The 15,947-nt window shown below is 30.0% G+C and overlaps 1 protein-coding gene and 2 pseudogenes across 1 annotated transcript; all 3 read right to left on the bottom strand.

The window, feature by feature from the left end:
- Positions 1 to 572: 572 nt before the first annotated feature.
- LOC149890295 (uncharacterized) lies at positions 573 to 4,088 on the bottom strand. Its single transcript, XM_090085351.1, has 3 exons — positions 4,001 to 4,088; positions 1,328 to 3,689; positions 573 to 821 (listed from the first exon to the last, which is right to left on the bottom strand). Exon 2 carries the CDS (start codon positions 3,154 to 3,156, stop codon positions 2,824 to 2,826), a length of 333 nt encoding a protein of 110 aa, XP_089941477.1. The 5' UTR covers positions 3,157 to 3,689; positions 4,001 to 4,088; the 3' UTR covers positions 573 to 821; positions 1,328 to 2,823.
- A 4,485-nt stretch (positions 4,089 to 8,573) lies between these two features.
- Positions 8,574 to 9,965, bottom strand: LOC149890294 (uncharacterized; annotated as a pseudogene).
- LOC149890293 (uncharacterized) lies at positions 9,806 to 11,110 on the bottom strand (annotated as a pseudogene).
- Between the last annotated feature and the right edge of the window lie 4,837 nt (positions 11,111 to 15,947).

Below are 15,947 nucleotides of genomic sequence, written 5' to 3'. Positions count from 1 at the left end.
TTTTGGTATCCCCTTGATACATGCTTCTTTAAAAAAGGAAATTGTCTTTAAAACGTTAAATGCACACAACTAAATAAATTAATTAAAAATAACTGAACATTTGACCATTACTATTTATGGCACTAATCTGACCACTTTTATATATGGCCTCTTTGCTTCAACAATTTTTAATAAACGGTAATTTGCTATCATTTACTAAAAATTCCTTTTGTTACTCGAAATTTAATTCTCTTAAATATTTTGACACTAATAAAGGACCTCCTTCCCCGTTTTTGCCTTAATGGTGGTCAGGAGAATAGAGTTATCTTTATCAAGAGTAATCAAGTTTTTGATGGAGACCTTTTACCAGAATAATAAAATGTAAAACAATGATTTAAGACTTTAACATATATAAGAATTTTTTCTTTCCTCAAAATTAAGCTAATTAATTAGTTAAACACCTTATAAAATTTAAGTAACTCGATATTTGACAAATGCGCAAAACTACAATATTCACCCCCCGTTTAAAAAGATCCCCTAAGTTACGTACAACAAATATTATTAGGCATAAAATAGAGAAAATTAAAAAAAAATTGAACTAATTGCATATATTTATATCATTTTAACTGACAAAAATTTACAATAAAAGGTAATCAGGTTTTCTTTTTATAAATCGTATAAATGCGTCAATCGTAAATCTTAAAGACAAAAAAAAAAACCACATAAAAACTGAAAATCGATTTACCTATTTATAGTAACCTATTTTGACATGGCAGTTAATATAAACATTTATCGAAAATGTAACTATAAAATCTGTTTCGAAGTGCAAAGGATTAACAATACTAAAATAAATTTAAAAAAAAAAAAAAAAATCAAATTAAGATATAAACTGCATTTTTAGCATAATGTTGGCTTTTAGTAAATAAATAAAAGCAGTAAGTTCCAATAATGAAACTACCTATTATTCATTTTTAACAATAGACACCAACGTGAAGGTAAGCCAAGCAGTCTATCAACACAAAACATCACAACATTAACACATAACAATAGAATATTTACACCCTTGATCCTAAAATCCAGCGAAAATAACAAACCAAATTAAAATATGAAAAGCAAAATTAGAAAACCAATTTAAAGTTAACTATATATTTATCTTTTTACTGAACATATAACTACATAAAAGTATATTTGTTTATATATTCAATATTAGTTATTCAATTACTTCAAATTTAGGACATTAAAACACCCTAGATTTAAAGATCAAGGTTGCATACTCTCCCATTACGCTAAACATTAACAGACATTATTGTGTTTCCAGAATAATTAAAAAAAGGCTAGACAACACAACCTAGCTCTAAAGCAGTAACACCGCCTGACACTAAATGCTGCCAAGTCACACCTCTGCTATAAGTACACCGCTTGGCTGGCAAGGTTATCAATCTTGCTCAATATAATGCCAACTCACACCACTTTGAAAACATGGAAACAATATAATTTAAACATATATACAGCTATAAACAAATATGGTTTCATATAACACATATAAACATATTAAATGACAGGTATATTTATCAAAAACTATGAAAAAAATATAAAAGTAATAAAAAAAATATAACATTATTTGTGTAACACTTTTTACCTACCATACCTTGAATAGATGTTTATCAATTTTGAAAAACAAACTATTAAATGCCCTAGTTCTTGAACATGCAACATATAGTTGACCATGAGAGAAACACGGTTTTTTGAGATATACCCCAACTCTATCAAATATTTGACCTTGACTTTTATTAATTGTCATTGAATAAGCCAATCTGACAGGAAACTGACGACGTTTCAGAACAAAAGGTAAATTAGAATCTGATGGAGCAAACTGAATTTGAGGAACAAAAACCCATTTATCACCAGAAACACCTGTCAAAACCTCTGCATCAATATAATTATTTTGAAGAGCACAAACTTTCATTCGAGTACCATTACATAACCCAGCTTTGAGATCTAAATTTCTAATTAGCAAAATTACACAACCAATTTTCAATTTTTAACAATGAAGTAGCATACCTGAAGGAGTTAAGCTGTTCAAAAACTCAACAGGAAAATTATTTCTTTCATTAAGGTCATCAGTATCAATTTGATCAGCACTTAAATAAATTTTGACCTCACCTGGCAGACATTCAAGCACTTCTTCATTGATAATGAATCAACATTAGTTGGTGTTAAAATCACGGGTTTAGAATAATCATTTTGATCAGCATCTCCAAAAATCTTTTCAACAACTGATTCATTTTCTCTAATAATGCACTGATTTGGTATTTCAATGCATCTTTTAAAAGGATCCTCCTCTTTGACAGGTATTGTTCCATTCCCAAGTTTTAGTAGCCATTGGGAAAATTCACCTTCCCCATCTTGTACGCTCATATTTTCAGTTAATGCAAACTTCTGCACCCATTGCCAATGCAAAGAACATTTTACACACAATTCTACTATTTCAGCTGGTTGTGTTTATACACAATTCTACTATTTCAGTTGTTGAACATTTTCATCAAAATTTTCTAGATTTAAGCCTATAAACTCATCATTAACAGACAGATTGTAATCAGTCAGCATTTTACCACTTTGATTAATAATCTTTTCAATTTGATGAAAAGTAGCTTGTTCAGTTATTAGAAGTGGGATTGAGCTGTGAATGAAATCTTCCATCATAAAAGCTTTGCATGTATTCCAGAGTTGTAAAGGATTGTCAGATTCACAAAAGGTCAAAATAATTGAAAACAACTGTCTAATTTGCTTTGGCTTACGTGTTAAAACCGCCTCAGAATGAGTATTCTGCCATTCAGTGTCATCTTACAACAATTCTTTCAAAACACATGCTTCACGAAATGTTTCAAGGACAATATAATTAATAGTACGCACATCCTTCCAAGATGTTGCTCCTTTTGCTTGCAAAAGTAACAGTTTAAGAAAAAACAATTCTCCAGTTGGATTAACTTTATACATTCTTACTATCACCTTATTACCACCCCTTTGTCTAACCTTCCATTTACAATGTTTATCATCAGATATAAAGTGGTAAGGAATGTCTACATAAGAATAGCAATGTGCTCTTTCATTTTCAGTATTTAACTTAAACCATGGCGTTAGGTGCGTATCACGTTGAGCTGCACGATCTAAATCCATTTGTTCTGCTCCTCTAAAATACAATAATTGATTTTCAGGTAGATGTTTACCAAGTCACAGCACTTTGAAAACACGGAAGCAACATAATATAAACATATGTACCAACTATAAACACAATAAATGTGTTTAAATATGTATATAAGGTTAAATATATTCCTTATATACATATTTAAACACAATTTTAAAACAATTATATAACACATATTAACACATACACAAACAGTAAAAAAACACTTTACATTATTATAAAAACACATTGATAAAACAACTATAAAGCACTTATTACCACATACACATACATATCAAAAAAGCATATATGCAAACAATAAACGAGTGCAAACAAAAATTTTAAAAATGATGCGAGAAAATTTAAAAAGATACAAAATATATATTTACAAACAATACTCTTTACTTTCTTTTTTTTCTTCATAAGAACTGTAATCCTCATAACAAAATTTAACCTTTACATACAATAACATGTGACATGCCATGTCAGTGTTGGCACAAAAGTTTAATTTACTTTTCTAAATTTTCTAAAAAAGAAGAAAAATAGTTAATAGCATCACAGAAATTTCAAAGTAAAAATAACCATTTTATGGAAATAGCATTAGTATAACTTTAAATAACATCCATACCCCTATTTACCTTCTAAAAAATAAGATAATAAAAACAAAACTGCAGAAAGAAAAACTAAAACAAACAAAATATAAACGATTTAAAAAATTAAAATCCTTTCTACTTTATCTAATAAAAATTTAAATCCTTTCTACTTTATCTAATTAAAATTTAAACCCTTTCTACTTTATCTAATAAAAATGTATATATAACTATTTTATATACTTACTTCAATTATAAGATGATCTTAACGATTATTATTTATCTTCATATGATTCTTTATTTAATATATCTAAACTAATAATTAAATTCCAAAATGAAGAAAGTTTGGCGCTACTCGACTTTCTCCCCCCCCCCCCCCTAGTTTTATGATTGATTCTGATAGAGAATTTTATGCTGATTCAGAAAAATATAAAAACATAGACCTGAAAATCAACGGAAAGTGCTCTAATTTTTTTTTTAAAACGCTTTCATTTTTAACGAAAATTAATTACCGTTACATTGCGCAATAAACAGACCTGGTTTCCATAAGCCTTATCTTTTTTATTTTAAAGTATGGTAACGAAAGTGTTATAAGGAAATGAAATTAATAGAAGATTTCAAATAAAGGTTGAAAGTAGAATTTGAGAATGTAGAAAAATTGATGAATAATTATTTTTGTATTGTACGCTGGTTTTTTTTATCAAAAAAAACGGTTTGAAGGTTACATTTTCTAAATTTTACATGTGATAGAACAACTATGAACTGAGTTTCAAAAGTTCTTCTTTTAGGAAAAAAAACTGTTGATTTCTTTTTTAAAATTTATTACAAAAGTACATTACTTGCAAAATAGTTTATTCTCTAATAATCAAAAAACGGCTATTTTCATTGCCACAAAAAATTGCGCAAGATAAACATACTTTAACGACTTTTTTAACGTAAAAACCATGCTATTAATGTATTGCTTTTGTCAGCTAAAAGTTCATTAACTTATTATTTTCAAAATGGCGAATATTAGGGTTTTTAGTGGGATTTTTTACAACTTTGACTTCGAATTAGAGCACTTTCCGTTGACTTTCAGGTCTATGTTTTTATATTTTTCTGAATCAGCATAAAATTCTCTATCAGAATCAATCATAAAATTAGGGGGGGGGGGGGGGAGAAAGTCGAGTAGCGCCGAAAGTTTTAACTCGCCTCATGGATCTTTCTCCAATGGCCGCGTGCATTTTAAGAACGCGCTCTTTCAAAGCCTAGTAACTAATGACGAAACGACGACATTAAACATTAAACATTAATTTCTGTAGGAATTATATTATGATATTATGATTCGCAACTTCAGATCATTTGTAGCACTTATTCAAATTAGCAACTTTAGATGTAACTTTTGACAATTGGCACGTCTAACGGTGGATTGGGAACTTGCACAAAATTAGACTAACTTTTGACTAATAATATATTTAAATGATTTTTTACTCACATTTGTAACAAGGGCCTAGGTATTTTATCATTTATATAATATTTTCCGCATTATTTATATAATATAATATTTGGCGACCAGGTAGACAACTTGTCCATTAATATTTACTTTTACAAAACAAACAGTGAGAATTTCAAGGGTGTGGGACTCAACCCACTTGTTTATATTTTTTCTTGTTAAGGGGTGGGGGTGGGGGTGGGTTTATTATTACTCCCCAAAAAATGACATAATAATCCTTTGATAGGTCAACACAATCAACAGGGGTCTTTATATATGCATCAACACTTTGGGTGAATGTCTGCCATACAGATGGAAGAAGGCTGCTAATCTATCCAGATAACTCTTTAGGAAAATTTTTGAAAACTTTTTTTAACTTTATTTTTGTTAGTTTTTGGAAAAAAAAAATAAATAAAGCTGTCAGCTTTATTATTCTTTCTCCAAATACAGCACTAGACTCGAAAAATAATCAAAATCAAAAAACTGTAGAATGAAAAGCTTTACTTTTTATAAAGTTTAAACAATATCGTTTATGTTTCAAAAACAAAAGAATTGCGACTAAAAAAGTAATCTCTAAAGCTAACTTGAAGTTATCTTTTAAAATAGCTTTATAAAGCTACTTTAAGTAGGCCATGGGTTTTCTAAATTTAGAAAACCCATGGCCTTCTTAAAGTGTACGGCCTAATAATCTGCATATTTGCCGAAAAAATAGAAGGCCAGTTTAGTAGGTAGTAGGACGTTAAAGCGAAAAGTTTTTAAGCGAAATGATGTAAAAGCGAAAGGTTTTAAAGCGAAAGAAAATATATATAAAAAATAAATAAAGAAAGAAATTGAAAAATATATAACAATAATTAAAATGAGGGGCCCTTGAAATTTAATGCTAAATAGGGTGAGAAAAAGACTCCGTTCGCTTATAATTATTGCACAGATATTCAGTCTTTAAATGTATTATCATACTCATAAAATACTAGTACATTTACACGCATACATGTTAAGCAAACATATTTTTTAATTTCCCTCGCATCGTGTCTTTTTTCTTTATTAGGGAAAAAATTTGTAACTTTAAAAATTCTCTCTTTTAAGTTTCTCGCTTACCCGAAATTTCATTTATAACTTTTTCTTTTTCCCGAGCTTCGCTTTAAAAATTTTCGCTCTAAAAAATTTCGCTTTAACGACACTGAACCGTTTAGTATGCGGTTCTGAATAAAAAGTGTAACGAATTTACATAAACTTAAAATTAAAATATTGAAAATAAAAAATGGTTAATGAAGAATTAAGAACGAAATGGATAAAATTTGTAAATAGACTAAACTGGGTACCAACTAAGTCATCAGTTATTTGTTCAAACATTTTCAGGAAAAATATTTAAAACATGGAAAACAAGAAAAAAGATTTCGTTTAATAAAGAAGTTAAAACCAATACCAATTATACATCCAAATGTTATACAAAAATCATCTCTACCGACAATATGTTTGGAAAGGAAATTTCCAACAAAACGTATTTACCAGAATGATCTAAGCAGCGAATTTTTTAAAAATGATTTAATTAATTTAAATTGCATTGCTGATATTCCATACCCAAGTGGCTACCAAACGCTAAAACATAATGTTCATTGTATTTTACAAAATGTTGTTTAATGTAGGTACGTGTGTTTCAAACCATTTATTTATTCAAGTTTTATATATGGTTCGAAAGAGCTCTGAATTTGTAATAAAATGGTGAAAACTTTATGAAAAAAGAATCATTACAAAAAAAGTTATGCTCATTTAAGTAACATTATTTTTATGAAGCATTGCTTAAGAAAAATGCAACTTTCGTATAAAACTCGCGTTCGGCTAACAGGAGCTTTGTAATTGAATCATTGCTAATTTGCGCATGATTTTGCATAGTGAAATGTGCAAAACGATTAAAAAACGTAACAAAAAAGTTTCGAATTTAAAGAAACAAAGTATTTTTAATGATTAAAACGTAATAGTAAAATTTATAATAAAATTTTATAAAACATGCATAAAAAAATATCGCGTTTTTTTGCAATATTTACAATAATTTACAATAATTTTTATCGTTACTAATGAATTTCAATGAAAGATAAATATATAAATAACAGTTCTAATAAAATATATCATTATAATGAATAAAAAAAACAAATATACTGAATTCTCTACTGTTAAAAACCGCCCCTCCCCCTAACACTATGTAACGGAAGTGGAAATACATACCTCCAATGTGTGGAACAATAGGGTATGTGGTCGTGAATATTTTTTGATGAAATTTGGCAGGGACATAGAAAATAGATCTATACAGTTGACTGGAAAATTTCAAATATGTACCAACATGCCTTCAATATCAATGCAGTGCCAGAACAGGAACACAATTTTAAATAGCAATAAAAAAAACTGAAAAATTTATTACACGTAAAAAAAAACCATAATTTATTCAACATAAAACATTCTACTTTTTTAATAAAGTCTAAGCTGATATAAAATTCTAAAAAAAAAAAGACAAATAAATACATCATTACCACACCGACTTCGAGAACGCTGTGAAAAAAAAGGTCACAGTTTTTGTCTTTAAAATCGGTGCCGTAAAAACCCAGATACGCACGTACCTATTTAATGAGCTTTCTATACCAGAAGTTATTGAGTGTATACGAGTTGATGAGAGTTTTTATGTAAAACTACTTCAGTACCATTACCAAAATGGTTTTGTAATGGTCAAAATTTTACATTAACTCGTAAAACTATGTTTAAAAATTTCCTGCCTATTTAAGAAGCCAAGCGGAAAAATATTTCTCAGTTTTCGAAGAACTTGAAAAAATAAAATATCTAAAAAAACCAATGTACTCTGGGAACCTAATTCGATATGCATTATTGCACTATACATCTATGCAATCCTACAAAGTACTTTTGGAAGAATTTCGATTACCATCACTTACTTTATTAAATAAAATTTGTTCTGGTAACATTGATGCACTAAAAGCTGCAAAATTATTACTTGCATGGCCTACTTTATTTATACGGCCGGATATTTTGCATTTTGAAAAAAAAATAGAAGGCCAGTTTTCAAAATCGTAATGTTTCGAAGACTTAAGGCTTTTTGAATATTTGCAAATGTATTTTACTTTCTAAATTTAAAAAGTCGACAAAAGTAGTTTATATTCATAAATTTAGATACTAAACGAATATTATATAAGAAATAAATAAATAAAAAGATATCAAAACAAGCCTTTATCTTAAAACTTAGAATTTTAGTAAACAGACACAATTTAAAAAACAAGAGTATTTATATAAAATCTTTAAATCTTTTTATTTTTTCATCAAAATAAAAAATAATTGTATTATATATAATTTATTGATTTTTTACAAATTTTCTCTTTTTAAAAGATTTTACATGATCAACAGCTACTTCGCTGGTAGAGATAATTCTTTTATTATTAAGGAAAATGTTGATAACAATTCTTCCAGCAAGTTTTATCCCAGTTTTCTCATGCATGGGACAAGAAAAAGTCTGAAAAGAGTCACAAAAGTGATTTAACAAATATTCTAAAGCTTGTCGTTGATGTAAATTAAATTTCTTTATTTTGTTATAAGAGTAGTCAATCATAGCAAACGATGTGCAAACATAATCCAAAAGTGATGGTGAAGGAATAGTGAGACCACCCCTAGAAATAATTGTTAAATAAGTTTGATCAGGATTGCTTTCATCAATATTAGCACAACATAAAAATTCTTGGCAACATGTACCAAAGCGTTTTTTTAGTTTATTTGCTACATATCCAGCAATATGAGCACCTACTTCTCTACTTTCTGGTGCTAGATTCATGATTTCTGGAGTACACTGAGTTGTATCGATATCAAGAAGAAAGTTTTTCAAATCTGTTAAATTATTTTCTGACTCGAGTGGTACTTTCAAACTATCATCAAAGTTAATACTTCCTATACTATACTTTTGATTTTTAATATTTTTTCAGAAATTGTGACATCTTTTAAACCAACCAAAACTCTTCTACCACTCATTTGTCTATATTGTCCAAATCTCCTTTCTAATGGGTCACTTTGAAACCTTCCAGTTAAAACAAAGTTATATCCGTCATTAAGTAAGTCCTCAATCAATGAGGCATGACAATTGAGTGTTCTTATCAATGCTGCAGCTGTTTGAGCACTTAAAGTAAACTTCTCACAGTTTGGTACCTTTTGCAATTGCCAAGCTTCAATTCAGTGTGCCATTTCCCTAAGAGATTCATGTTTTTTATCTCCAGAAACAACTGCATTACCTAAAATATTACATGTTGAATACTGACTTTTGGAATTTGATAAAACCCACCACTTGTAAAATAATGTCAAAAAATCTGCACTACTTTTAAGATCAGGGAAATATGAGTGAATTGCTGCAGAACTAATTTCATTAAAGATTGCAAGCGCTAAAGAAACGTTTTGTTTAAAATTGCCTGGATGTAATACTTTCATTGTTATTTTTGGTGCTTTACGCAAACCAGCACCAAGAGCGAGGTCTTTTTCATAAATATTGCGGATTTTATTTCTCCACCACATACAATTATAGGATCTTTAAACCCATCAAACTTAAAATCTGGAAATAAAAATCTTTTACAATTTAACAAATTATTTCTGATATTTTTAATAAGATGTACAACATCGAAACAAAGGTAAATCTTTTTTAGATTGTAAATAAAAAACAAATCTTCAGCTTGTTGATTTGATGCACAAAGGATTTTTTAAAACAAGAAACATTAGAGGAATGGTTGTCACACACAATAACTCTAACATTAAATTCACATTCAGTAAGAATATGAAGACATTCAAAAATTTCTTCTTTCAACCATTCAGCATTGATTGTTTTTTTAGGTGATGATTTAATCACATATGGAATGTTTTGTTTCAGGCCAACTATCATAAAACAAACTATTCCATTATACAATTCTCCAGACTCATCACTACCAATCATCTCTCCACCAAAATACTCTTCACATTTTTGCAAGTACAGTTCATCAAAAATCAAGCAAATGTCTTGAGATATCTTCCCTTCTAGTTTTAAATGTTTTGCACAACTTAGAGCATCAGTATTTCCACTAGTTATTTTTTTAAGTAAAGATATTGATGGTAAAGTCAATTCTTAACGCAAAAGTTGGTATGACTGTATAGAAGTATATCGTAACATCAGTGAATACTTTATAATATTAGCTAAAAAAATAGGTTTCTTCATATACTTAATTTGCTGTAATTCAGTCAATATATAGATGAAAATTGTTCAGCTTGTGATTTAATGTAGGTAGGAAAATTATAAAGCATACTTTTACGAGATAAACAACAATCTCTTCCATGATGAAACCACTGAGGCAATGGCAGGGGTGAACCTTTGTAAAATAATTTAACATGCATCTCATTGTTTATGCGAATGCACTCTGTAACTTCAGGAATAGATAAAGTACTATGACTCAATTGATAAAAAATTACATGATCATCATACTTCAAGAATGAAAAACCATCTGGAGCAATACTTTCAGTAATATCATCAAAGTTATTAATCAAATCACTCAATAAAAACTGTCCATATTGATCTGGATGAAATATTCTTTTAGTTGGTGATTTTCTTAACGAATTAGAAGATTTTATAAGTTGTGATGGACCTTCTTCAGGGAAATTTGTGCAACCCAAAGTAATTGAAATAGTCTTTAGTTTTTTTATTAATCGAAAACGTTGATTCGTGTTACCTTTCTTATAATTTTTTTTATTTTATTTGAACGACAATTCACAATACAACATTTGTTAACCATATTCTTTGAAACTCCAGTTGCTCCTTTAAAAACGCCTTACGAAAAAACTGGCCTTTTATTTTTTTTTTTTTCAAAATGCAAAATATCCGGCCGTATAAATAAAGTAGACCATGTTACTTGAAGATGGCAAAATGTCACAAGATGTCTGCATAATTGTTTTATGATAAACAGTTTTAACCCTCCGTCGGGCGCAACTGATCTAACAGGCACATGCTTCATTCATTTGTTACTTTCTCCACACCGGAGCGCTTTTAAATCTAGATCTTTTTAGTAATTTCCTGTCTTTATAAGACTTATAAAACCCTCTCACTTAGTTACTTTACAGATAACGCAAAGAGTATTAATTGACCTGTGTGTTCTCATAGGCTCATTGCGCCCGATTAAGTCATCTTATTTAGGTAGCTATTTTTTAATTTTTTTTTTCAGATTTGTTGATTTCGCACATTTTAAACTAGTAATATTAAACTAACTGTGCGTATTTCATAAAAATAAATAGAAAATCTTCAAATGGCCTAATATGCACATTGCGTCTGATTATGTCATAATTTATTTATTAAAGAAAAATTTAATGGCGTCTCAATTTGATGAGCTAAGGAAGTTACTTGAGGAAGAAGTTTTGAAGAAGAACTTCATCTTCAGAGTCAATATCACTTTCTTCTGCAAATTGAAAATTTTGCAGAAGAAAGTGATATTGACTCTGAAGATGAAGTTGAACAATGCATTCTTAATTCAGAAACTGAGCAATCTGAAAACGAAACAGAAGAAGATGACAAAGAAGAAGGAAACTCTTTTATGGGCAAAGATAAAAAAACGGAGTGGCAAACTAAACCACTAAAAAAAAGTCGACGTCGAAAGACACACAACATTTGCACTCATCTTCCAGGAGTCATTGGAAATGCAAAAAATGCCAAAACTCCATATGAATGTTGGAATAATATTTTTACTGACAATATAATTGAATTGATTGTCACATACACAAATATTTATATTGACTCCATAAAAGATAGGTTTGTGCGGCAGAGAGATATCAAATCCACTGACATAATTGAGGTAAAAGCATTCATCGGACTATTGTATTTAGCAGGAGTATATAGAGCAAATCGAATGAGTTTGGAAGATCTTTTGGGAAAAAAAGGTGATGGCATTGAAAAATTCTCTCTTGTTATGAGTCTCAAACGTTTTAAGACACTTATTTGTTGTCTTCGTTTTGATGACCGAAGAACTCGAAACCAAAGAAAAGAAACCGACCGCCTTGCCCCAGTTCGAATAATCTTTGAAACATTTGTCAATAATTGTCAGAAAAGTTTTAGTCCAGGGGAAAATCTTACTGTTGATGAAATGCTTCCGTGATTTCGAGGTAGATGTCAGTTTCGGCAAAACATACCCTCAAAACCAAACAAATACGGTATAAAACTTTATAGTCTAGTTGATGCCAGGATGTTTTATACTGTCAAATTGGAAATTTATGCTGGGCAAAACCACAAGGCCCTTTTTGTTTTAGCAACAAACCAAATGATGTGGTGATGAGAATGGCTGAACCTTTATTTGGATCTGGTTGGAATATAACAGCGGATAACTAGTTTACTAGCTTCGATCTCGTAGATAAATTAAAAACTAAGAAGCTTTCATATGTCAGCACTGTCAGAAAAAACAAAAAACAGCTACCAATTGCATTTATAAATGTCAAAGGTAGAAAAGCAAACACAAGAATGTTTGGTTTTAATAATGATAAAGTTTTGGTCTCCTACATCCCACGCGAAAGAAAGAATGTCATTCTAGTTTCAAGTTTGCACGATGATGATGCCATTGATCCTCAATCTGGAGAGCAAATGAAACCAGAAGTAATCACTTTTTACAATCAAACTAAGTGTGGAGTTGATGTAGCAGATCAAATGTGCGCTTCTTATAAAGTGAGCCGAAACACCAGACGTTGGCCTATGGTAATTTTCTATACAATACTAAATGTTGCTGGGATCAATTCGCAAGTAATTTACATTGGGAATAACCTCGAAAAAAAACGAAAATTTTTTCTAAAAGAGTTGTCACTTGAATTGGTACTGGAACACCTACAGAGAAAAAGCATGAATATCGTTGGAATACCTTTTAGTGTACGTATTAGGATGCAAAGATTCCGTCCAAGAATTGATCAAGAAAAATCACAATCTCCTACAACTTCAAAAAGACGTAGATGTGTCACGTGCACTTTAGAAACAGGTGTAAGAAGGTTATCTCAATACGAATGTCGAAAATGCCACCAACCACTTTGTATGAGTCATCAGGTTTTAGTCTGTCAACCATGCTTTTCTTTATACGAATACATCAATTTAAGTGAACATGAAATATCCAATTCAGAATAAATATGATTTAAGTACATTAATGTGACTTACAAATGGATTATTTTGAAAAGTCTTGATGTTTAGTATTATTTATGTTTCTGGTTATTTTGAAACTAGATTTTTTTTTGTTTTATTACTTAAATTGTAGTATTACTCAGTATTTTATCATAAGACTGACTTTTTTCATAAAAAATTTGATATTATTTTTATATACATCTTTATAAAGGTCAGTGATTACTTAGTATAGTTTATGTTAATATGAGTTGTTAAAAATAGCAGCATTTAACTCTGTGCCTAATACGCATATTGCGCCCGATTTCACATGTTTCAATATTGCGCCCGACGGAGGGTTAAGGAAAACATCCCATACATTATAAAAGTTATTCCAGTTGTAAAAATTGATAGTGATTGGTTAAAAAATGAGATTCTTAAAACTTTGACTCTTTTACTTAATAGTGGGTTTGTTGTGCGAGCTATTGTGTGCAATAATCATGCAAGCAATATTTCTGCATTTAATAAATTGTTATCAGAATACGAAAATGGCTTTGACAGCTTCTCAATTTTATATAACTGCTGAAAAGTTTATTTATTCTATGATACAGTACATTTAATTAAAAATGAGAGAAACAACTTGTTAAATCGAAAACAATATATTGAAATTTTATCAAGGGGAGGATTGGCTATACCATCTACCAATCTGGGTAATTATACTTGTGATGTTTTTGCAATTTTAGACTTTACTTTTGATGTAATGAACAACACCGATTTGCCATTAAGAGCAACTGCTCAGTTTATTTAAAAAAAAATTTTTATTCAAAGAAAATATCCTTTGTTCTGATCACCAAAAACTTGGGATAAAACTCATAAACAAAACAATCAGTAATCATATTCTTCAATAATAAAAGAAAAAAAAATTACTGATAGAAATATTATGGACGATATAGTTAGTTTTAAAACAAGACAACGAAAAAAGCATGATTAAACATAAATAAAATTAACAAGTTTTTAATGAACGATATTTCTTTTTTTTTTTCTAGGAAAATGTAAGAAATTAAAAAAAATTCTTAAAATGAAATTTGTTGTTGTTGAATAGAAAGTATTTTTAAGAATAAATGCATTTTGTTTGTTTATTTGCTTTTTATAGCGCAGTAATTCTTTTTTAATAGCTTTCTATTTTTTCGGCAAATATAAGGCTGTATACTTTAAGTATGCCGTGGAAAACCAACAAACATTACTCACTGAGTAATTATGTTTACTTTATCATTGATTTTACTAATTTTTGAAGACATTTTATTGAATAAATGATTTTTAACTAAGTTTGTTCTTTTTTGCCGCAAATATTTTATTGTAGAGGCAAAACTGTTTAGAGGCCACCGGCAATCGGGAAACGGAAACCACTGGCGGCAGCCGTCAGAAAGTATTTTGGAGTCAAGTTGATTTGGAGACCGCCTGCAGTGGCTTCGGCCTCCCAATAAACTGCTGCTACCAGAATTTTTCTATAGAGGCAGAATGTTTTGAAGGCCGTCAATCGGGAGGCGGAAGCCACTGACGGACATTGTCAGAAGATATTTTGGAGGCAAGATGATTTGAACGCCGCCTCCAGTGGTATTTGCCTACCAGTTGCCTGCAGCCACTAAACTGGATGCGAATATTTTGCCTCCTGCCACCTGAAGTTGAAGACTAAAATACTAACTTCAGTATGGCTTTCACCGCTAGTTGAGAGGCGGAATCCACTGGAGGCGGTCTCCAAATCAACTTGCCTCCAAAATATCTTCTGACGGCGGCCCCCAGTGACTTTCGCCTCCCGATTGGCGGCGGCCTTCAAAATATTCTGCCTCCAAAAATAAATTCTGGCCGCCAGTAGCTTCCGCCTACAAAAAAAGTCGGCCTTTCGGCAGAAAGTTATTAACTCTGGGCAAAACGAGCGATTTCATCAGGAATTTATGGACTTCGAACACGGTATTAAGGATAGAACAAAAAAAAAAAAAAAAAAAAAAAATGATGGTGAAGCAACTCACAGTGTGGCCGAAAACCTTGAAAATCTACTCATTTTAAAATCCTTCTTAACTTTCTATGCAGTTGTGACGCCAGTTTTTTTTCTACTCGAGTACATGATTGAAAAATATAAAACTTGCCTGTTTATCTACAAGTAAGAAATTTCTGAAGGCTATTTTCACAAAATGTAAGTATTTTTAAAATATTTGTTTTATAGTATAATAATAATAAAAAAAATTAAATTTGTGCAGAACGTGAAAACTTGAGATGATAGTTCTTTTTTTAAAGATCACGTTTTGCAAGGTATCAGCCTTGATCAAACCTCTATGGATAGACTAAATATGTTGCAACCTAAATATAATTCTTAAACTAATACTATCAAATTTGGCTTAACAATATTAGATAGCATTAGAATGGAACTTTTGTAACACAACTCACACATTTATATTCACGAAGATTTTCCTTTTGGCAAGGTCTCCTAAATTATGTTGTTAGAGCAAATCTCTAGTTGATGTTGTTAGAGCGAATCTCTAGTTCGGATGAGATATTTATGTCTTTTTGACTACTCTACGAAGTTGAGAACAATGATTACGCAATAAA

Source organism: Hydra viridissima, unplaced genomic scaffold (assembly GCF_058129835.1).
Source record: "Hydra viridissima isolate aposymbiotic clone 2 unplaced genomic scaffold, HvirCarnegie_v1 scaffold_4, whole genome shotgun sequence".
Lineage (NCBI taxonomy): Eukaryota > Metazoa > Cnidaria > Hydrozoa > Anthoathecata > Hydridae > Hydra > Hydra viridissima.
This window is presented reverse-complemented; position numbering and strand designations above follow the sequence as displayed.